At 42.6% G+C, this 23,133-nt stretch overlaps 2 protein-coding genes across 7 annotated transcripts in view; both read left to right on the top strand.

Annotated features, from left to right (window-relative positions):
* The window catches only part of ZFP90 (ZFP90 zinc finger protein), a 97,754-nt gene that overhangs the window by 68,762 nt on the left and 5,859 nt on the right, over positions 1-23,133 (top strand). Inside the window, exons 3-6 of one of the 4 annotated variants that reach the window (XM_070771958.1) lie at positions 632-727; positions 7,296-7,447; positions 8,251-8,319; positions 22,787-22,913. In XM_070771958.1, the coding sequence (XP_070628059.1) occupies positions 8,287-8,319; positions 22,787-22,913 (160 nt within the window). In that variant the 5' untranslated portion in view covers positions 632-727; positions 7,296-7,447; positions 8,251-8,286. Of the gene's footprint in view, positions 1-631; positions 728-7,235; positions 7,448-7,772; positions 7,985-8,250; positions 8,320-22,786; positions 22,914-23,133 lie in introns of those variants that run through there. The other 3 variants (XM_070771959.1, XM_019979403.2, XM_070771957.1) reach the window with 3 other exon arrangements.
* Positions 22,870-23,133, top strand: part of CDH3 (cadherin 3) — a 139,320-nt gene continuing 139,056 nt past the window's right edge. For all 3 annotated transcript variants that reach the window (XM_070771946.1, XM_070771942.1, XM_070771943.1), the window contains exon 1: positions 22,870-22,913. The gene's annotated coding sequence lies outside the window, so the exon portion shown is untranslated. The remainder of the gene's footprint in view (positions 22,914-23,133) is intronic.

Below are 23,133 nucleotides of genomic sequence, written 5' to 3' on the forward strand. Positions count from 1 at the left end.
AGCCTGCTAGGCTCCTCTGTCCAAGGGATTTCCCAGCCATTACTGGAGCGGGTTGCTTTTTACTCTTACAAGCGATCTTCCCAACACAGAAATCAAACCTGTTTCTCCTGCGTGTCCTACATTGTCAGGCGGATTCTTTACCCCTGAGCCATTATGGAAAGCCATCATGTATAACATACAGCAGTGTTAATGATATAGCTCATGTTGTACATTACATCTCTAGAACTTACTTATAACTGGACATTTATATCTCTTGACTGCCTTTATCCAATTTCCTCTCCCCCCTACCCTCTGCCTCTGGTAAGTACAAATATGATCCTTTTTTCTATGACTTTGCGTGTTTGTTTATTTGGTTTTAAAGTATAATTGACCCACAACACTGTTAGTTCTGTTACACAACATAGTGATTTTTTTTCTATACACATCAAATGATCACCTAGTTACAGTACATCACCACAAAGATACTACTTTGTCACTGACTATATTTGCCACACTGTAATTTTATACCGGTGGCTCATTTCAGGACTGCAAGTTTGTACCTCTTAATCTTCCTCGTCTATTTCTCCACCTGTTTGTTCTCTGTATCTGTAACTCTGTTTCTGTTTTCTGTTTCATTTGTTTTGTTTTTCAGATTCCACATACAAGTGAAATCAAACAGTATTTGTCTTTCTGTGACATATTTCACCTTGCATAGTGCCCTCTAGGTCCATCCATGTTGTCAAAAATGGTAAGATTTCATTCTTTTTTATGGCTAATATTCTACTGTGTATATACCACATCTTCTTTATCCGTTCGTGTGTTGATGGGCACTTGGGTTGCCCATCATGGGTTGATGGGCACTTGGCTATTGTAAATAATGCTGCAGTGACATAGGGTACATATATCTTTTGTAATTAAGTGTTTTTGTTTTCCTTGGATAAATACCCAGGAGTGAAATCATTGGATCATGGTAGTTCTATTTTTAATATTTTGAAAAATCTCCAACAGTATTTTTCATAGTGACTGTCGCACTTTACATTCCCACCAACAGTGCATGAGGGTTCCCTTTTCTCAGTATCCTCCCTAACATTTTTTATTTGTTGTCTTTTTTATAATAATCATTCTGACAGGTGTGAGGTGATATCTTACTGTGGTTTTGTTTTCACTTCCTTGATAATGAGTGATGTTGAGCATCTTTTCATATGTCTGTATGTCTTCTTTGGAAAAACGTCTGTCCAGATCTTCTGCCCATTTTTAAAATTTGGTTGTTTGGTTTTTTATGTTGAGTTGTACGAGTTTTCTGCATATTTTGGATATTAACCCCTTATTGGATATATCATTTACAAGTATCTTCTATTCAGTAGATTTTTTTTTTTTTTCTGTTTCGTTAGTAGGTGTCCTGTTTCATTAGTAGATGGTCTTTTTATTTTATTGATATTTCCTTTGCTGGGGAAAAGCTTTTTGTTTGATGTAGCCCCATTAGCTTATTTTTGCTTTTGTTTCCCTTGCCTGGATAGACATATCAAAAAATATATTACTAAGACCTCTGTCAAAGAGAGTACTGCCTATGTTTTCTTCTGGAAGTTTTATGATTTCAGGTTTTACATTTGAGCCTTTAATCCATTTGAATTTATTTTTGGGCACAGTGTGAGAGAGTATCAGTTTGATTCTTTTGCATGTAGCTGTCCAGTTTTCCCAACACTGTTTATCAAAGAGACTATCTTTTTTTCCCCCATTGTATATTCCTGTCTTCTTTGTCATAGATTAATTGCCCATATAAGTGTAGCTTCATTTCTGGGCTCTCTATTCTGTTCCACTGATGTATGTGTCTGCTTTTGTGCCAATACCGTTTAGATCACTGCAGCTTCATCATATAGCTTGACATCAGGAAGTGTGATACCTCTGACTTTGTTCTTCTTTTCTCAAAATTGTTTTGGCTATTTGGGGTTTTTAATGTTTCCATACACATTTTAGAATAATTTTTTTTAGTTCTGTGAAAAACGCCATGTGTCCCTCTCTTTTTAAATTATTTATTTTATTTTAATTAACTTTTGGCTGTGCTGAGTCTTCGTTGTTGTGCAAGAGCTTTGTCTAGTTGCCGCAAGGGGGGGCCACTCTCTCGTTGAGGCGCTCAGGTTTCTTATTACAGCGGCTTCTCTTGTTGCAGAGCATGGGCTCTAGAGTACACAGTAGTTGTGGCGCATGGGCTCAGCTGCTCCATGGCATGTGGAATTTTCCTGGACCAGGGATCAAACCAGGTCCGGGAAGGACCTGGGATTGGCAGGTAGATTCTTAATGACTGGACCAACAGAGAAGTCCCTTGTCTCTCTTTTCAATGCAGAAGAATTTAATCTCAGCTCTGAGTCCTGGTTACCAATTCTGGAACAACAGGAAATATTTCTCTTATCCCCTCATAGCAGTAAGTGACTCCACTGCTGCTAATCCAGTGGTTCCCCTCACACTTAAAGTAAAATCCACACTCCTTATAGCCTCTAAAACTTTGCTTCATCAAACCCCAGCCTAACTGTCTTACCTCTGTGTCACTCTCCCTCCCCTTCACTCTGCTACAGCTCCATTAGGTATCAGTTTCGAAAACCCATCAAGTTTGTTTCCACCGTGGGACTTCGGCACCCTCAGTTCCTTCAGCCTGAAATTCTTTTCTCCCTCACGTTCCTGCAGTTGCCTCCTTAAGTCTCAGTCTACTGAGTCCCTGCCTCAGAGTGGCCTCCTTAGACCACTCATTCATATTTCTGAATGATGCTTGCTTTGTTCCAGAGCGTTACATTCCTGCAGCAGTGGTGAAAAGCATTATTTTTTTTTTAATATCCATCCTCTTGATAAAGCATGTAAGGAACATTTACTTGCAATTATTTTCTACCACATGAATGTGTGATTGTCTAATGTCAAAAAGTCAAGTCTAAGTCTAGGAACTTTTTAGACTATTTGTGGTATATAAAACATAATTGATGGTTTAGTCACTAAGATGTGTCCAACTCTTGCAAACCCATGGACTATAGCCTGCCAGGCTCCTCTGTTCATGGGGTTCTCCAGGCAAGAATACTGGAGTGGGTTGCCATTTCCTTCTTCAGGGGATCTTCCCGACAAAACATAATTATGTAAATCTAATTCTTTGTGTCAAAATTTTCCATCATTTATATATTTCCCCAAGTACAAAATGGGGATACTAAGCAATGGCATATGAAGCTATTGATACTAAGGAATCAAGAAATGAAGTGAAAGTCGCTCAGTCGTGTCCAACTCTTTATGACCCCATGGACTATACAGTCCATGGAATTCTCTAGGCCAGAGTACTGGAATGGGTAGCCTTTCCCTTCTCCAGTGGATCTTCCTAACCCAGGGATTGAATCCAGGTTTCCCGCATTGCAGGTGGATTCTTTACCAGCTGAACCACACAAGGAAAGACCAAGAATACTGGAGTGGGTAGCCTATCCCTTCCCCAGCGGATCTTCCTGACCCAGGAATCAAACTGGGGTCTCCTGCATTGCAGGCAGATTCTTTACCAACTGAACTATCATAAGTAATCAAATAACATTGTAATCTGATCACATGGACCACAGCCTTGTCTAACTCAATAAAACTATGAGCCATGTATGTAGGGCCACCCAAGACAGACAGGTCATGATGGCGAGTTCTGACAAAACGTGGTCCACTGGAGAAGGGAATGGCAAACCCTTCAGTATTCTTGCCTTGAGAACCCCATGAACAGTATGAAAAGGCAAAAAGATAGGACACTGAAAGATGAACTCCTCAGGTCGGTAGGTACCCAATATGCTACTGGAGATCAGTGGAGAAATAACTCCAGAAAGAATGAAGAGACAGAGCCAAAACAAAACAACACCCTGTTATGGATCTGACTGGTGATGGAAATAAAGTCCGAAGTTGTAAAGAGCAATATTGCATAGGAACCTGGAATGTCAGGTCCATGAATCAAAGTAAATTGGAGGTGGTCAAACAGAAGATGGCAAGAGTGAACGTCGACATTCTAAGAATCAGCGAACTAAAATGGACTGGAATGGGTGAATTCAGCTCAGATGACCATTATATCTACTACTGTGGACAAGAATCCCTTAGAAGAAATGGAGTAGCCATCATAGTCCACAAAAGAGTCTGAAATGCACTACTTGGATGCAATCTCAAAAACGACAGAATGATCTCTGTTCGTTTCCAAGGCAAACCATTCAATATCACAGTAATCCAAGTCTATGCCCCAACCAGTAACGCTGAAGAAGTTGAACAGTTCTATGAAGACCTACAAGACTTTCTAGAACTAACATCCAGAAAAGATGTCCTTTTCATTATAGGGGCTGCTGCTGCTGCTAAGTCGCTTCAGTCCTGTCCGACTCTGTGTGACCCCAGAGACAGCACCCCACCAGGCTCCCCCGTCCCTGGGATTCTCCAGGCAAGAACACTGGAGTGGGTTGCTATTTCTTTCTCCAATGCATGAAAGTGAAAAGTGAAAGTGAAGTCACTCAGTCGTGTCCGACTCTTAGCGACCCAATGGACTGCAGCCTACCAGGCTCCTCCGTCCATGGGATTTGTCAGGCAAGAGTACTGGAGTGGGTTGCCATTGCCTTCTCCATCATTATAGGGGACTGGAACACAAAAGTAGGAAGTCAAGAAATACCTGGAGTAACCAGGCAAATTTGGCCTTGGAGTACAGAATGAAGCAGGGCAAAGGCTAATAGAGTTTTGCCAAGAGAATGCACTGGTCAGAGCAAACACCCTCTTTCAACAACACAAGAGAAGACTCTACACATGGACATCACCAGATGGTCAATACTGAAATCAGATTGATTATATTATTTGCAGCCAAAGACGGAGAAGTTCTATACAGTCAGCAAAAACAAGACCGGGAGTTGACTGTGGCACAGACCATGAACTCCTTATTGCCAAATTCAGACTTAAATTGAAGTAAGAAAAACCACAAGACCATTCAGGTATGACCTAAATTAAATCCCTTATGATTATACAGTGGAAGTGACAAATAGATTCAAGGGATTAGATCTGATATACAAAGTACCTGAAGAACTATGGACAGAGGTTCATGACATTGTACAGGAGTCAGGGATCAAGACCATCCCCAAGGAAAAGAAATGCAAAAAGGCAAAATGGTTGTCTGAGGAAGCCTTACAAATAGCTGTGAATAGAAGAGAAGTGAAAGGCAAAGGAGAAAAGGAAAGATATACCCATGTGAATGCAGAGTTCCAAAGAATAGCAAGGAGAGATAAGAAAGCCTTCCTCAGTGATCAGTGTAAAGAAATAGAGGAAAACAATAGAATGTGAAAGTCTAGAGATCTCTTCAAGAAAATTAGAGATACCAAAGGAACAGTTCAGGCAAAGACGGGCACAATAAAGGACAGAAATGGTATGGACCTAACAGAAGCAGAAGATATTAAGAAGAGGTGGCAAAAATACACAGAAGAACTATATAAAAAAGATCTTCATGACCCAGATAACCACAATGGTATGATCACTCACCTAGAGCCAGACATCTTGGAATGCAGAGTCAAATGGGCCTTAGGAAGCATCATTACAAACAAAGCTAGTGGAGGTGATGGAATTCCAGTTGAGCTATTTCAAATCCTAAAAGGTGATGCTGTGAAAGTGCTGCACTCAATATGCCAGCAAATTTGGAAAACTCAGCAGTGGCCACAGGACTAGAAAAGGTCTGTTTTCATTCTAATCCCAAAGAAAGGCAATGCCAAAGAATGCTTAGACTACCACACGACTGCACGCATCTTACGTGCTAGTAAAGTAATGCTCAAAATTCTCCAAGCCAGGCTTTAACAGTACATGAACCATGAACTTCTAGATGTTCAACCTGGATTTAAAAAGGCAGAGGAACCAGAGATCAAATTGCCAACATACGCTGAATCATTGAAAAAGCAAGAGAGTTCCAGAAAAACATCTGCTTCTGCTTTATTGACTATGCCAAAGCCTTTGACTGTGTGGACCACAACGCTGGAAAATTCTTCACCAGATGGGAATACCAGACCACCTGACCTGCCTCCTGAGAAATCTGTATGCAGGTCAGGAAGCAACAGTTAGAACTGGACATGGAACAACAGACTGGTTCCAAATAGGAAAAGGAGTACCTCAAGGCTGTATATTGTCACCCTGCTTATTTAACTTATATGAAGAGTACATCATGAGAAATGCTGGCTAGTTGAAGCATAGGCTGGAATCAAGATTGCTGGGAGAAATATCAATAACCTCAGATATGCAAATGACAGCACCCTTATGGCAGAAAGGGAAAAAGAACTAAAGAGTCTCTTGATGAAAGTGAAAGTGGAGAGTGAAAAAGTTAACTTAAAACTCCACATTCAGAAAACTAAGATCATGGCATCCGGTCCCATCACTTCATGGCAAACAAATAGGGAAACAGTGGAAATAGCGGCCGACTTTATTTTTTTGGGCTCCAAAATCACTCCAGATGGTGACTGCAGCCATGAAATTAAAAGATGCTTGCTCCTTGGAAGAAAAGCTATGACAAACTTAGCGTATTAAAAAAGCAGAGACATCACTTTGCCAACAAAGGTCCATATAGTCGAAACTATGGTTTTTCCAGTAGTCATGTACAGATGTGAGAGTTGAACCATAAAGAAGGCTGAGCACCAAAGAATTGATGCTTTCAAACTGTGGTTCTGGGGAAGACTCTTCAGAGTCCCTTGGACTAAAAGGAGATCCAACCAGTCCATCCTAAAGGAAATCAGCCCTGAATATTCATTGGAAGGACTGATGCTGAAGCTGAAACGCCAATACTTTGGCCACCTAATGTGAAGAACTCACTCATTTGAAAAGACCCTGATGCTCAGAAAGATTGAAGGCAGGAGGAGAAGGGGACCACAAAGGATGAGATGGCTGGATGGCATCACCAACTCAATGGACATGGATTTGAGTAGGCGCCAGTTGTTGATGCACAGGGAAGCCTGGCGTGCTGCAGTCCATGGGGTCCTAAAGAGATGGAGACGGCTGAGCGACTGAACTGATTGAATATTGTAATTCCCTGGTGGCTCAGTCAAGTAAAGGATCCACCTTCAACTTAGGAAACCCCGGTTGGATCCCTGGGTCTGGAAGATCTCCTGGAGAAGGCAATGACCATCCATTCCAGTATTCTTCTTGCCTGGAAAATCCCATGGACAGAGGCGCCTATGGGCTGCAGTCTATGGGCTGGCAACAGTCGTACAGGACTTAGTGACTTAACCACAAGAACCACAGTACAGTTTGTTTTTTAATACTGTTCAGGAGGCTACCAGGGGATTCATCTGAAGGCTTTCTGTTCTTTCCTTCTCTAGTACCAACTATTTCATCAAGTATTTTAGTCGTAGTATATGTGGTCTGGGGAGTCCGTGTCCAAGCCTTCAGCACTGACCCACGAGTGAAGACGGCACAGAAGAGACAATGTTGCCCCGTGCCCTCCACTGTCTCATTCCTATGGCTGAAGTCAGTAAGTGAAATTGTCTTGTTGATATATTTACGTTTTACTGCCTAGTCCACAGGAGTGCACGCTCGCTTTCCAAAAGCAGGATATTTCCTGCCCGATTTATCGCAGTATCCTGCCACGAGCAACACGCCCCTGGCACAGAGAAGACACTCGGTGATTGTTACTCGGACGCAGGAGTACTCAAGCTCCACTCTCTGCCCCGTTGGGCCCTGACAGCAGTCCCCACCTGGGCGCCTCTGAAAACGCGCGTCCTCCCCGGCAGCCTCGGTGGGACCCAGGCGCGGGCGCCTCTGGGAAGTGTAGTCGCGCGCCCGCCACGGCCGGGGGTGGAGGGAGCTAGGCTCCGCGTGCGCAGGCGCACCTCCCGCTCTAACGGGCCGCTGGGGCCATTGTCCAGACGCGGTGCGGCTAAGGCCGCTTTGGGCCGCCCCGAGCGCTTCAGAATTGCCGAGAACTAGGCCCGCAGTGGAAGGAGCCGGCCGGAGCACCGTATGGGCCCGAGGCCGCGAAGTCCGGAGCCCCAGCAGGCGGTGATTTCGAGTGCGCCGGTCGGGGCGGCCCCTCCCACGGGCTTGGCGTGCGTGCGCGCAACCGCGCCCACGGTCCCGCGGGTGGTACTGGGCGTGGCCGGAGGAGAGTGTCAGGCCGGCGGCGAGCCTTTCATTTTGGGGAAGGCAGGCCCACGCGGGGCCCGCGCGCTTCCCCACCTCTCTACTCTGGAGAAGTGGCTCGGGGGCGGAGGCGGGCGGGCCGCGGTGGAGTCGGCGGTCACAGCCGGCTGAGTGGGCCCTCTTCTCTCTCCCCAGACCCTGTCCCTGGGAGCCCTGCCCGGCGACCCAGGGATGGCCCCGAGGCCTCCGACGGCCAGGCACCAGGTGAGCAGCCCGTCGCTACCCCGGGGTGTATTTGGAGCGGTCATTGTTCTCCACTGGAGCGAATCCCCTTCCCGGCTCTTTCGCCTCCTCGGAGCCTCCTAGCCTTGCGAAACCAGAGTGTCCAGAGCTGGGCGGAGCGGGCTTCTCCGAAGGGGCCCTGCATTGTGGGAAGGAGGGGACCAGGGAGGGGTGGTCTTGTGGGAGGAGTTGAGAGTGGACGTGTTGGGGAGTGCCAGTGTTGAGACTCCCGAGTGCCAAGCCAATTCCTTGAACTCTTTGGATTAGGAATCTGGAGGGTGGGGTGACAGGATAGAAAACTGTAGAGGGGAAAGTGACTGTGAGTGAAGGAGAGAGGAGCCCCAGCTTCTGACCCAGGTGCCAGAGAAGCCTGGTCTGGAGTTGCTTAGGAAGAGGCTGGAGATGGTCTCTTCCCAGGCAAGGAGGGAAACAACAAAGGAAGATTGTCCCATAGCTTTTCGTGTTCTTTTCTGCTCTAACAGGTATAGTAATGCACGTCCCAGGATGTCCAGCCTTCGACTTAATTAATATGATACTGATTTGTGAACCTATTTATTCTTGTGAGAGAGGAGGCACTTTCTAGAAGCATCCCAACTCTGAGCTTACCCATTGAATTACATAGAGTCTATCCGTGAAAATATAACAAGGTTCAGTTGGTGTTTTAATCCACACTCTCCTACAGTTAAGGGGGAAAAAAATCACAAATTCTAGTTGCTAGGGCAGGAGACAGTCGAAGCAGATAAAAATTACTGATGTTCTTTAAAAGCAGTTTACAGTAAATTAAACACAGTATATCATGCCTTTATATTATTTTACTTCTTGTTACATGTTTTCTTTTTAATGAGTGAGCCTTCAGGAGTAAGACAAGTAACAAAACTAGAACAAACCAGTTACTTGGTTTGAGGAGAGCCAGAGGAAATCACTTCATCAGCACCTTTCCATATAAAGTGTTTTCTCAGTAGCTTGTGAGAATTCAGATGACTTAACATACTTGACACATCATGGAGGTGATTATCATTTCCCCGCTGGGGGTAGGATTACGTTTTGATGGTGAAAATGGATCTGTGTTCCAAGCAGTGAACTTAGAGACCTCTTTAAACTTCACTTTTAAGCCTGTGTTCCCTAAAGCACTCTGGTTCAGCTGTATTCTCATAGAACGGCCTGACAGTGTTCACTTGGGTTACCTACCTCAGGCTGCAGTTGATGACTAGACAGAGGACAGGACATGACAGAACACTGGCCCTACAAATGGAGCTTTTTAGGCAGAAATTTCCCAATGTCAGTGGTTCTCTTTCTTTGAGCATGGCCCTTCAGTTCAGTCGCTCAGTCGTGTCCAACTCTTTGCGACCCCATAAATTGCAGCACTCCAGGCCCCCCTGTCCATCACCAACTCCCCGAGTTCACTCAAACTCAGGTCCATCAAGTCGGTGATGCCATCCAGCCATCTCATCCTCTGTCGTCCCCTTCTCCTCCTGCCCCCAATCCCTCCCAGCATCAGAGTCTTTCCCAATGAGTCAACTCTTCGCATGAGGTGGCCAAAGTACTGGAGTTTCAGCTTTAGCATCATTCCTTCCAAAGAAATCCCAGGGCTGATCTCCTTCAGAATGGACTGGTTGGATCTCCTTGAAGTCCAGGGGACTCTCAAGTGTCTTCTCCAACACCACAGTTCAAAAGCATCATTTCTTTGGTGCTCAGCTTTCTTCACAATCCAACTCTCACATCCATATATGACCACAGGAAAAACCACAGCCTTGACTGGACCTTTGTTGGCAAAGTGATGTCTCTGCTTTTCAATATGCTATCTAGGTGGGTCATAACCGTCCTTCCAAGGAGTAGGCAGTTTTTAATTTCATGGCTGCAGTCACCATCTGCAGTGATTTTGGAGCCCCAAAAAAATAAAGTCTGACACTGTTTCCACTGTTTCCCCATCTATTTGCCATGAAGTGATGGGACTGGATGCCATGATCTTCGTTTTCTGAATGTTGAGCTTTAAGCAAACTTTTTCACTCTCCTCTTTCACTTTCATCAAGAAGCTTTTTAGTTCCTCTTCATTTTCTGCCATAAGGGTGATGTCATCTGCATATCTGAGGTTATTGATATTTCTCCCGGCAACCTTGATTCCAGCTTGTGCTTCTTCCAGCCCAGCGTTTCTCTTGATGTACTCTGCATAGAAATTAAATAAACAGGGTGACAATATACAGCCTCGACGTACTCCTTTTCCTATTTGGAACCAGTCTGTTGTTCCATGTTCAGTTCTAAGTGTTGCTTTCCTGACCTGCATATAGGTTTCTCAAGAGGTAGGTCAGGTGGTCTGGTATTCCCATCTCTTGAAGAATTTTCCACAGTTTCTTGTGATCCACACAGTCAAAGGCTTTGGCATAGTCAATAAAGCAGAAATAGATGTTTTTCTGGAACTCTCTTGCTTTTTCGATGATCCGGCGGATGTTGGCAATTTGATCTCTGATTCCTCTGCCTTTTCTAACACCAGCTTGAACATCTGGAAGTTCACAGTTCACGTATTGCTGAAGCCTGCCTTGGAGAATTTTGAGCATTTAGCGTGTGAGATGAGTGCAATTGTGCGGTAGTTTGAGCATTCTTTGACATTGCCTTTCTTTGGGATTGGAATGAACACTGACCTTTTCTAGTCCTGTGGCCACTGCTGAGTTTTCCAAATTTCCTGGCAAGTTGAGTGCAGCACTTTCACAGCATCATCTTCCCAGGATTTGAAATAGCTCAACTGGAATTCCATCACCTCCACTAGCTTTGTTCGTAGTGATGCGTCCTAAGGCCCACTTGACTTCACATTCCAGGATGTCTGGCTCTAGGTGAGTGATCACACCATCGTGATTATCTGGGTCATGAAGATCTTTTTTGTACAGTTCTTCTGTGTATTCTTGCCACCTCTTCTTAATATCTTCTGCTTCTGTTAAGAGTACAAAAGTTGAATAGTGAGTCATGTGACTACTTATCCGGGAAGTTAATTTAATAGGGAAAGACAGCCTCATGTAGAAGTATAGCACTAGAAAGGTGGTGTCAAGTGTTGCTGCAGAGATCCAGAGCCTGCTGTAAGTGCAGAAGGGAGAGGAAAGTGTGCCTGTGGGAAAGATTCAATGAAGATTGCATCTTTGAATAGGAGCAGGCTCGAAGCAAGTAAAAATATAGGTAATGGGAGTAGAGCTGACTGACTGTGGTCAGGGGTTGGGGAGCTTCCCAGGTGGCTCAGCAGTTAAAAAAAAAAAATCCACCTGCCAATACAGGAGATGTGGGTTTTATCCCTGCGTTGGGAAGATCCCCTGCAGAAGGAAATGGCAACCTAGTCCAGTGTGTTCTTGCCTGTAGAATCCTGTGGACAGATGAGCCTGGCAGGCTACCATTCATGGAGTCGAAAAGAGTCTGACACAACTGAGCATCTGGGAACACAGGTTGGGAGGCAAGAAGATGAGGGGCCTACACCTGAAACCATTGTCCTGTATGACAGTCGGTGTGGGAAGATGAGAATACAAGGGATTTTGGGCTTTTTTCTTTTTGGCCTTGGTAATCCATTCATTCATTCAGCAGATAGTCACTGAACCCCTATGTTGTGTTAAGACACTTTTCTGAAGAAGTGAAGTGAAAGTCGCTCAGTTGTATTCAACTCTTTGCAACCCCATGGACTATACAGACCATGGAATTCTCCAGGCCAGAATACTGGAGTGTAGCCTTTCCCTTCTGTTGGAGATCTTCCCAACCCAGAGATCAAACCCAGGTCTCCCGCATTGCAGGTGGATTCTTGACTAGCTGAGCCATGAGGGAAGCCCAAGACACTTTTCTAGGTGGTTGGGATACATGAGGGAACAAAATTTGTAATGGTCTCTGCTTTTTGTTTACTAATGTTTCCCAGTTGCCTAGAAAAGTGTCCTAACATATCATAGGGGTTGGTTCATTAACTATTTGCTCAATGACTGTATGAATGAATGAATGGAAGGAAGTATGGGAGTTAACATTCAGGTCTGGAAAAACAGTGGGATGTGTGTCTGGTGTGTTCAAGGAGCTGCGAGGAGACTGTTGTAGCTTGAGCCCAAGTTTTTGAGCTGGAAACTGTACAATTAAAGATTGCTGTGAATGATGTGCAGGAGCAAGAGTTTGAAAGTTGGGGCTCCTGCAGGTAAGACCTTCTCCCAGGTCTTGGCTAACAAACAATTGAAGTCGCCCTATGGTGGGAGGGCAGTGGGAGCAGAGATGGGTCAGGTGAGATACCCCCAAATCTTGGGGATCTATGTATAAATTGTTAATAACTATAGCTGTGTAAACACTATGCATTTTTTTTTTTCATTATATATGTACTGTGTTTTTAGTTAGGATTTTGAAAAGCTGTTTACCATTCTTAAAATTGAAGCCACCGGAAAAGTAGGAAATGAGGAAGGTTTTATAAGCAAAAGCTGCTTGTGGCGACCAGGTTTCTCGGTGTTGTATCTTGAAGGGGAGGCAATGCAAAGGGACCAGGCCCTGGTGTCTGTTGACTTTAGATCCCAAGAGAGCTCTGGCTTGGTCATCAGGATGAACAGACCCAGCAAAAGCTGTCTCAAGTCACTGCAACTCAGACACAGTGTTCCAGGGAAACCAAGCCACTTGCTGAACCAGATCAGGATATTTGTGGTCAGGGATATTCAGGCTCCCTCTGTGTGGAGGCCCCCTTTCTTAATCTCTTCCCGAGCTGACTGTGCTGGTCTTTAAGCTTCAATTCAGACCCTACTTCCCCTGGGTAAGATCAAGTGCCTCTCCTGTGCACTGTGCATACTTGTCATAGTGCTCTCTTAGGTCATGGAGTGATGTGCTTACCCATCTATCTCTGTATGGGGCTTCCTGCTTTTGTGCAGTAGGACCACCTGACTTCTTTCATCCTTTGCTCCAGAGTACACATGCTTTAAGTGGGTGTCTCGTGAATGAACATTAATAATCACTTAACCCTAAGAAGTCATTTTATACTTTCTGCATTTTCTTCTCTTCACATAACAAAAATGTAATTTTTCCATTTGTGGTGATGCTCATTTTTTGATAAAGTAACTGCATGAAACAGTGTGACTTTCACTGAACAGTCTTAAGAAATTTGTTTTTAAGACAGTGTTAGTATGTCAAAACCTATTCCTCTAAGACACATTTCAAAAATAAAATTGTTTTCCTGAATTTTCTGTGACTTCTATTACCTTTATTAAAATACATTTTATCAAAGTGTGTGAGCATATATTTAATACAGGCTTTTTAGTAAAAAATTCTTTTAGCACTTCATTATTTATTCTCATGAATTTCCTTCTTTTCTCCCTATATATGTTTTTCCCTTGAACACTTCCCTTAAACATTAAGTATAATTTTTGAGAGAATCTTTCATTTTTTAAATCATTTTTAAGGCTGTTTTATATTGCTTAAAATATATGCCAAAATTAACCATTTCTCATAGAACATTTAAATTGCTTCTAATGCTTCTACTATTAATACTGAGATAAAATCCCATTGGTTACAATAGATGATTAAAACAATTTTTTTTAAAATTACATCTGTGTTCTTAAGTAACGCAACCCTCAGAGCAAGAGCTGGCTCTTTGGCAGGTTTTGGTGGCATGCTCACAGTTAATTTGTAGAAACATTTTGATTGCTTTTCAGTTCTGTCTTTTGAAATAATTTACCTATAAAATATTTGGATCCAGGCTTTTTATAGCAAGGATGACTTTCTCTATTTCTTCCTCAATTACTGTCTCTCCTTTTTTCTGTCAACATTGGTGGCCTAGGATTTTAAAATTACCCACTTCACTAAGATCTTTCACATTTCTTAACACATTGTTGGGTATTTTATTGGTTTATCCCCTTATTTTTTTTAATATAACTATTTCTGTGTATTTAAAATTTTGAGTTACTTTCCAGTCCAGTACTCCAGGTGGTTTTCCTAGCTTCTGTCCTTTCAGTTTTATTAGATAATTTTTTCCAGCAGTGAGAAACCAGGCTCTCAACATTCTCAATACATTTACTTATCTGCTCAGTGTTACTGGTATCTCAGCCATGCTAACCATTTCTTCCACCTGCCCTCAGCACTCTTGATGCAGGTGGGTACATTGCCACACCACCTTTCTCATCTTCCAAGGCAGGGCTGTTCTGACTCTTCAACTCTGAGAAGGGAAGGCAGAAGAGAAATGTACAAAATGCAAGGGAGAAAGGAGAATCTGAGATAAAGAGGAGTAGAAGGCTAAGTCAGTTGAATTTTAAATATTAAATCCATCCTTTGATTTCTCTAATAAACATCATTTAGTCAAGGTATATTTTCCATTGATATGGCTGGAATTTTTTTTTTGATTTTAGGATTTTGCATCTAAATTCATAAGATAAGCGATCTATAACTTTAGTTTACTGAAATGTCTTAAAGGTTTTGTTGTTGAGGTTGTACTGGCCTCATAAAATGAACAGGAAAGGTCCCACCTTCCTTTCTCTTGTAAAGTTTATAAAGGTTTGGTATTCTTTCTTTTTTAAACGTTTAGAATAACTACAGTGAGTGAAGACATCTGTTTCTGAGTTTTCCTTCTAGGTAGATTTTTAAATATGAGTCATGGATTATTTGCAGTTTTGATAAGATACAATCTACCTCTGGGATGACCTTGTGCTTTTATTGATAGCATGTTGTGTTCTCCAAGAGTCTGTTCTACTGGCAGTTCATGAATTCTGTTCATTTTTTTCCCCCAATACTGTTTTTCAGCTTAGATTTTTCAAGTTCCTGCCCTGTGTCAGTATTCTGAAAATTTCAAGAGACTGGCTGTGTTTGAAGCCACTTATGTTTAAAAAATTTTCACTCCAGCCTTGATTGCCAAAATTCTGCCATTCCCTGGTTTCTAATCTCCCTTAACCCTCACCTGTGACCCCCGCAAGCTATAGCCCTCTGCTTGAGACAAGCTCAATATTCAGTTTCCTTCCTGTAGCCAAAATCGGCGAGTGCCCCCAGGAAAAACAACTATATTTTCCCATATCCTTTCTGTCATTTACTTCTCTCCTGAATTTTAACATTCTAGCCTTCTCTGTTTTTACACCAATAAGTTGCATTTAACTAGATGCTTTTTGTGAGTGCTTTTGTTGTTGTTCTGGTCCGCTGCAAACTACTATATCTTACCCCGTGGTAGAATCTATTTGTGTTTTTAAAGCTCCATCTAGTGTATATGTTTGTATATAAATATTCTGCTTTTCAAAAAAAAGAAAAACATTTTATCGCATATGAAACCCGTTAATTATCTGGAAAAGTAAAGTTGGGTGCTATAAATCTCTTCACAGCAGGATGACGTTTGGCCGAACTGTTAAACACTGGTAGTGCAGAAACTGTGTTCCATACTCATTTCCACTATACCTAGTAGTCGCATTCAAGGCGACCTGCATTGCCCCTTTGATCCATCATTTCAGAACAGGCCACTCAAAATTAGTCTGCCTCAGGATTATTCAAAAAAAATTCTACTGGCAGGCTCCTGTTCTATACATATCACCAAAACCAAGGTATCTTTCTTTGTCTATCTGGACATCAGAAAATCTTGCTGGTGGGTCTTCTTGCTAAAAATCTTCCTTAGTTTGTATATGCCTGAGCAATAGACATTTGTATCTCCTTATTTAAAATTTTATTTATTTTTATTTCTTCTCTCACTAGATTTGTCAGAGATTTTTCTGTTTGGCCAGTATTTCAGAGGAGCCAGCTTTTAGATTTGGCTATTAATGCCAACATTTTGCCATTTACCCCTGCTTTTTATAATTCAAGATCAGAATTCACTAATTTTTATATTTTTTAACCCTCAAAATAACTCCTCATTTTCCTTTGGTAAGAACTACCCAGACCCTTTTCATTTACTCAGCAGACATTTTTGGAATGCCTGCTCTATGCCAGGTGGTATTCTTAGCCAGAGTCGCCCTTCAGAACCAGTCAGGAGAAGGTGCCTGCTTCCTGTGGGCTGGCAGTAAGGAGTCAGTGAGAAAATTTAGTGAGAGGACGTGTGGGTGAATGCTCAATAAATGTTAATTGTTGCTTTTTTATGATGTATCACATGAGGGGCTTTTAAATGTTGCCTGGTAGGGCCCTTCACGCTTGGCCAATTTTTGTAATTTGCCCATGTGATTCTGGAAAATTCCAACATACATAGTTTTGAAAATACTGAAGTGAAAAGTCTGAGAAATTGTTGAGGGAGAAAAACATGAAAATATAGGTACAGTTCTGAAATGGAGATAGAGACCAAATACCAGAGGTGGCAGGGGGAGGATGCGGGATCTGGAAAAGCTTCAGAAAGGAAGAGACTGTTGAACTAGTTCTAGAAGGATGACTCAGAATTTTTCGTCTAGATCTGAGGGAAGAAAATAAACAATGGTCAGAACAGGATGTGCAAAGGCAAGGAAACGTGAAAGAGTAATAATATAGTCAGAGCAAAGAGTCCACTTGTGGAAAGCATGGGATGTATGGCAGGATGCAAAATTAGAAAGATGATTCAGTCACCTAGAGAGAATGACCTGAGGTGGAGATCTAGAACAATTTAGAACAGTGTTATCCAAAACAAACATAATACAAGCTACATGGATAATTTAAAATTTTCTAGTAGCCACAATGTTAAGAAAACGGGTGAAGTTAATTTTAGTAATGTATACTATTTAAACTAATATAGCCAAAATCTTACCATTTCTACATGAATCAACGTTTTAAAATGGTTAATGACATGTTTTACTTTTTTTTTTTTGTACTAAGTCTTTGAAATCCATTGTTTCACACTTAACTGCATGTCCTAATTTGGGCTAGCCACATTACAAGTATTCAGTATTCACATGTGGCTAGTGGATACTGTATTAGACAGCATAGATCTAGAGCGTTAGGGCATTGTGTGGCCAATTGTATATAATATACCTAATTAAATACTACATTTTCTATTAAATATAATAAAGATCACATATAGTATAAATATAATATTTTAAAATATATAACAAATAATTAAGATTATTTTTACTCATTAGCTGCCAGACTCTGGTTTTCAGCTTTGCAAAGTTTTAAAACTACAAAGTTTCCTGAGTATTAGTTTTAGGGGAGTTCTCCTACAGGGTTGGTAGGGTATAGTTGGAGGAACCTGTCGCTTTACAGTTGTAAATGTCCTTTCTGGATATACTCTTTCACCCTTTTGCTGGTAGAACTCGTATTTCTTCAGTTCAGGGAGTCTGTGTCATAGATGAGAAAATTGGATCTCCAGGAGATGTGTGTGATTTGCCTAAGGAAACTACACATTTATTAGTTGTGGAGCCTTTTAGGGGCCCATGACATTGGGCCTTCTCAACTTAGCATGTGCTGTTTCCAGTTCTTTGCTTTGGGCTCCATCTTTTGGCCAAGGTCCTCTTTATGTCAGCATGAGGAAGGGGAATATTTAATACTCCTTGTTAATTTTTAAAACTTATTGATTATGAGTTCCAGTTATATCTGGAAGAAGGATAAGCAGTGTTTGTAAGGCATCTTTGGATCATTACAGTCTGAGGTGTGACTTGCATTAGAATGCCCTAAAGCTGATCTAATTCTTAGTGGCTGACTCACACCAAGGCTCTTTTTACCGATTTAATCTTGCAAACTCTTGACTGTCCTTATGTCCGGAAATGGTTCTGGCCTCTGAAGATTTGAAGGTTCCTAAGACAAAGAACTTGACCCCCTAGAAGACCACTGAACAATTAGGTAACAGTCACTGTAATTTATGTAGTCTTACGAGCTGTGCTGAAGAGAAACCCAGGGAGGGAGCTGTGGTGGGGGTGGACTTAACCCAGAGCTGTAGGTAGGAATAGAGCCTCAAGGGGAGAACTTGACTGAGTCTTGGTGAGAGTGTTAGTCAGGCAGAGAAGGGAAGACCAGCCTTTTGAAGCAGAACTTGCACAAGAGAAAGAGATCGTTTTGTGTCAAGGAGGTGTAAATGTTCTCCACACTGAACCATGGTGCGCAAGGGAAAGAGAAGCCAAAGCTGAGGCTGTGGGATTAGGTGAGGACTTAGGAAGGGCTCAGGAGCTCACAGCAAGGAGTCCAACTTTTAATCTCAAGGAAAGTTTATTAAATATTTATTAGCTATAGAGAAAATAGGTAATATTCCTACACTCCTGGAATTTATATTCTGCTGTGGGATGCAGCCTGTAAACAAATGAAAATGTCACGTATCAGGTATAAGGACTATGAAAAGGGAAAAGAACAGAATGACAGTTGAGGATTGGGGGGGGGGGGGGCTATTTTATATGATGTGGTCAGGGAAGGTTGCTTTGGTGAAGTGACATTTGAACAAAAAGCTGAAGAAACTGAGTGGGGAGCCGTGTGCATATCTGCAGGAAGAGACTTCCAAGTCAAGGAACAGGCAAAGCAAAGACCTGAAGGTGGAAGCATGTGTGTTGTGTTCCAGTTGTTGTTAGGAGGGTGGGGTGAGTGAAGGTAAGAGAGCAGTAGGTTGGAGATGAGGTTTAGGATGAAGGCAGGGAGACGGGGCGTGGGGGCGGATTGTGAAGGACTGTGTAGCTACTGTAGAGACTGACTTTTACTTGGGGTGAATTGGGATGCCATCAGAGGCTTTTAAGCAAAGGAATGACCTGCTCTGAAAGGTTTTAAGAAGATGAGTCTAGCTGTTATATGGAAAACAGACTTGAGATGGGTGGGGCATGAGTGGAAAAGGCGGGACAAGGTAGGAGATTGTAGCAGTGATCCAGGTAAGAGATGATGGTGGCATGTGCTGAGTGAGGGCAGTAAGTATTGGGAAAAGTGGGAAGACATGAAGGGTTTGTATGTATGATCAAATGTGTGTTTTAGAGAAGTGACTCTGATAGTACATAGGAAAGAATTGGTGAAACCATGAGTAGTAGAACAGGTTAGCTGTCCAACCAGGGCAAGAAGTGATGAGTGGCATGGACTAGACATATGTTACTGGTCAGCACATACTTTACTATTCATTCAGCCTATTTGGGGAAGCAGAATAAAGTCAAGAGTCCATGCATTAAACATAGGGAACCAGTTAAGCAAAGGAATACAGGTTGGTTGGCAACTCTGTTCCTAAACCACAGGGGCTATATGTTTAGAGGACAGAGTAGGAATGGAAAGGTGTTACTTCTCACAACCTAACTTAAAATGTCTGCTTTGATCCAAACCTTTTCCCTGCTGGTCATCTGTATCCCAAGACCAGCCTCCCTTCTCTCATTTGTCAATCCCAGGACTGGATTCCCATTCTTTCTTCTCCCCTCCTAATGGTACTTACCCCTCGAGGCCCAGTACATAAGCTTCCTTAAAGTTTCTCTTCTGTGCCCAGAACATTGGTAGCACCTCACTTCACTGTGTATTATTACTGTGTACCTCACAATACACAGTAATAAATAACACATTTTAAAATAAACTGAAACCTATTCAAAGACTGCAGTGTTTTTCATTTGCATTTTTATTCTACCACAGTGCATATGGTAAAGCCAGGTACCTAATACATATCTAGTGTCTTTTCTTTTTTAATCTAGCATCATCTTGCCTGGCACAGTCAGATCCCTGACCTCTGTCAGAAAAATCTACCACATTTTCAGCCCTTCACTGTTCTTGTGGAGACACAGCCACAGTGTTGAGCAGAGATATGATAGGGAGGAACCATTGTTGTTTATGAATGTGATTGTGCACCTCAGTCACTAGGAGATGGGGGCCACTCCCTTTTCTCTAAAATTCAGATCTCAGCCGTCTCCTTAAGGCTCAGCTTAGTCCGGAAACAGATATTTAGTGTTGGGTCAGATACTTACTGGACACTGGTATTTTAGAGTTAAAAAAAGAAAAAAAATATGGCCCCTGCTCTCATAATGCCCACCATCTAACTAGGAAGTTCAGTTGCTCAGTCATGTGCGACTCTGCGACCCCATGGACTGCAGCACGCAAGGCTTCCCTGCGCATCACCAACTCCCGGAGCCTGCTCAGACTCATGTCTGTCGCGTCGGTGATGCCACCCAACCATCTCATCCTCTGTCTTCCCCTTCTCCTCCTGCCTTCAGTCTTTCCCAGCATCAGGGTCTTTTCCAGTGAGTTGGTTCTTTGCATCAGGTGGCCAAAGTATTGGAGTTTCAGCTTCAGCATCAGTCCTTTCAATGAGTATTCAGAACTGATTTCCTTTAGGATGGACTGGTTGGATCTCCTTGCAGTCCAAGGGACTCTCAAGAGGCTTCTCCAACACCACAGTTCAAAAGCATCAGTTCTTCAGTGCTCAGCTTTCTTTATAGTCCAACTCTTACATCCCTACAGGACTACTGGAAAGCCATAGCTTTGACTAGACAGACACTTGTTGGTAAAGTAATGTCTCTGCTTTTTAATATGCTGTCTAGGTTGGTCATAGCTTCTCTTCCAAGGAGCAAGAGTCTTTTAATTTCATGGCTGCAGTCACCATCTGCAGTGATTTTGGAGCCCAGAAAAATAAAGTCTGTCACTGTTTCCATTGTTTCCCCATCTATTTGCCATGAAGTGATGGGACCGGATGCCATGATCTTAGTCTTCTGAATGTTGAGTTTTAAGCCAGCTTTTTCACTCTCCTCTTTCACTTTCATCAAGAGGCTTTTTAGTTCTTCTTCGCTTTCTGCCATAAGGGTGGTAACAAGGATTAAATAGATTACTAGGTCTGTTTAAATAGTTGTGGATTTGCAGAGCGGCTTAAAGCACATCATATGGGGATTGACCTTCTGTTGGGAGATAGAAGACCTCTGTGAAGATGTGCTAATCTACCTCCAAAGTGTGAAATGTAATTAGCAAGGGACAGATGGACAGGAGGGTGGGGAGAGGATGATGTCTTCCAGGAACCTAAGAACTCCTTAGGTTCAGTTATAGCTCAGCACACAGGGAGGGCATGAAATCAGGCAGAAACCATGTAACTTTCCCTCACTGCTCCAGCAATCTCATGGCTTTGCTTTACTGCTGATCGTCTTTACATACTTTATTATGTACTTCTTGAGGTAGAAATCGGTTTCACCAAGACCAAAGGACGTATTTCATATTGAGCATGATGACAGGTGTCTTAACAAGGCTTGGTGAGGCAAGACAGAAATCAACACATGAACAACAGAACTTGACTATTCAGAGGCATGGGAGTCCTTAGCCAGCCTGGTTTCAGTGGGGGGTAAGGAAGGAGTGACTGGAGGGGAGTATAGCTTGCAAAATACCTCTGATCTGGCATTTCTAATTCTAGCTAGCCAGCCTACAGAAATTCTAGCATATTTGCTCAAAGGATGTATTGCAGTGATGCTTGTAATAGCAAAATATTGGAATTAATACAAATATCCAAAAGGAATTTGTCCATTTATTCATTCACCAAGTATTTTTTTCAGCATCCACTATTTGCTGGGTATTACTTTAGGCACTTGAGGGGCATATAACTGAATAAGATGGTAAAGTCCCTATTCTCACAGAGTGTGCAGTCAGGGAGACAGAAAAGCTAATAAGAAATTCCAGATAATTACTAGAAGTACAAGCATCCTTTTAAATCTGCATCTGTTTCGTTCCTGAGTTAAAGTTCAGGTGGCAGGAATTTGGACAGTGAGAGATACTTGTCTGTGCTAGGAGGAAAATTAAGCATGGTAATATGATGCGTAGTAAATGAGAAGGAGGTGGTGAGACACCTTTTCTCAGGTGGCAATTCTGGATGTGAGACCTAAAGGACTAGTGACTGGTTGTCAGCCATGTGGCAATCCAGCGCTCAGGGTGGGAAGAAGCTTAATGTGTTCAGGGGTCAGCAAGGTCAGCAGGGCCAGAGCCCAGTGAGGGATGGGGCGAGCTTGAATCTTATTCTTAGCACAGTGGAGTACTGTGAGTTTTAGGTGATGGGTGTGTGATGGTACTCCAAATGCACTCTGGAGTGCTGTGAAGCAATTGAAAGTAATGAGGTGAAAGTATACAAAGCACTAAGGGAAGACTTTCAAGATGCATAGCTAAATCTAAAAAGCAGGATGTAGAACAATATAAATGATAGTTCATAAAACAAGACTGTGTGGGGGAGGGGAGAGGGTGAAGGAAGCATGGAAAGGGACGGCTTAGTATATACACCAAACTGTTAATAGTAGTTACTTGTAGGGAGTTTAGAGGGATTGGCAATGGGGGTGAAGGGGTGCAGTCACTTTTTATTCCCTGCTGTATTTGGGTTTTGTAGCAAAGACAGTGCATGGGCAGTGAGGAATTGGTGATAATGTAGACAGACTTGGCTTTGAAGGGAACAAGATGAAAGCTAAGTAGGCGTACAGGATTGTGGAATATATTGCCCCTCATGACTTTCCTGCGTGCCATATTAGATTCTCTATAAAATTGTGTAACAACTAGTATATTTAACCCACTTTGCCCCCTCAGGATATCAAACATGTGATCACCTTTTTTGATAGACCCTATAGTAGGTTCCCAGTATTGCCATGGGAACATTTGTGGGATTGATCCCTACTTGAGCAAGAATGTGTTCCTACAGGAATCACTGACATTTAAGGATGTAGCTGTGAACTTCACCCAAGAAGAATGGCACCACGTGGATGCTGCTCAGAGGCGCTTGTACAGGGATGTGATGTTGGAGAACTATAGCCACTTGGTTTCTCTTGGTAAGGACCACATCTTCTTGTCTATGTATTGGCAGGTCTTCCCTTTCTCAGAAGATCAGGTTGTGGGGCTCATAGTTTGGGTGACTGTGAGCAGGGTGTTCAGGGTTACAGTTTGTTCATCTTGTTGAGACCCAGCTTTATGGGTTTCTGAGCCTGCTTTTTAGGTAAATAGGAACCAGAAATAGGCCATTTGATTGCATGACTCCTCAAATTGCACCTT

The sequence above is a fragment of the Bos indicus genome, chromosome 18 (genome assembly GCF_029378745.1).
Source record: "Bos indicus isolate NIAB-ARS_2022 breed Sahiwal x Tharparkar chromosome 18, NIAB-ARS_B.indTharparkar_mat_pri_1.0, whole genome shotgun sequence".
Classification (NCBI taxonomy): domain Eukaryota; kingdom Metazoa; phylum Chordata; class Mammalia; order Artiodactyla; family Bovidae; genus Bos; species Bos indicus.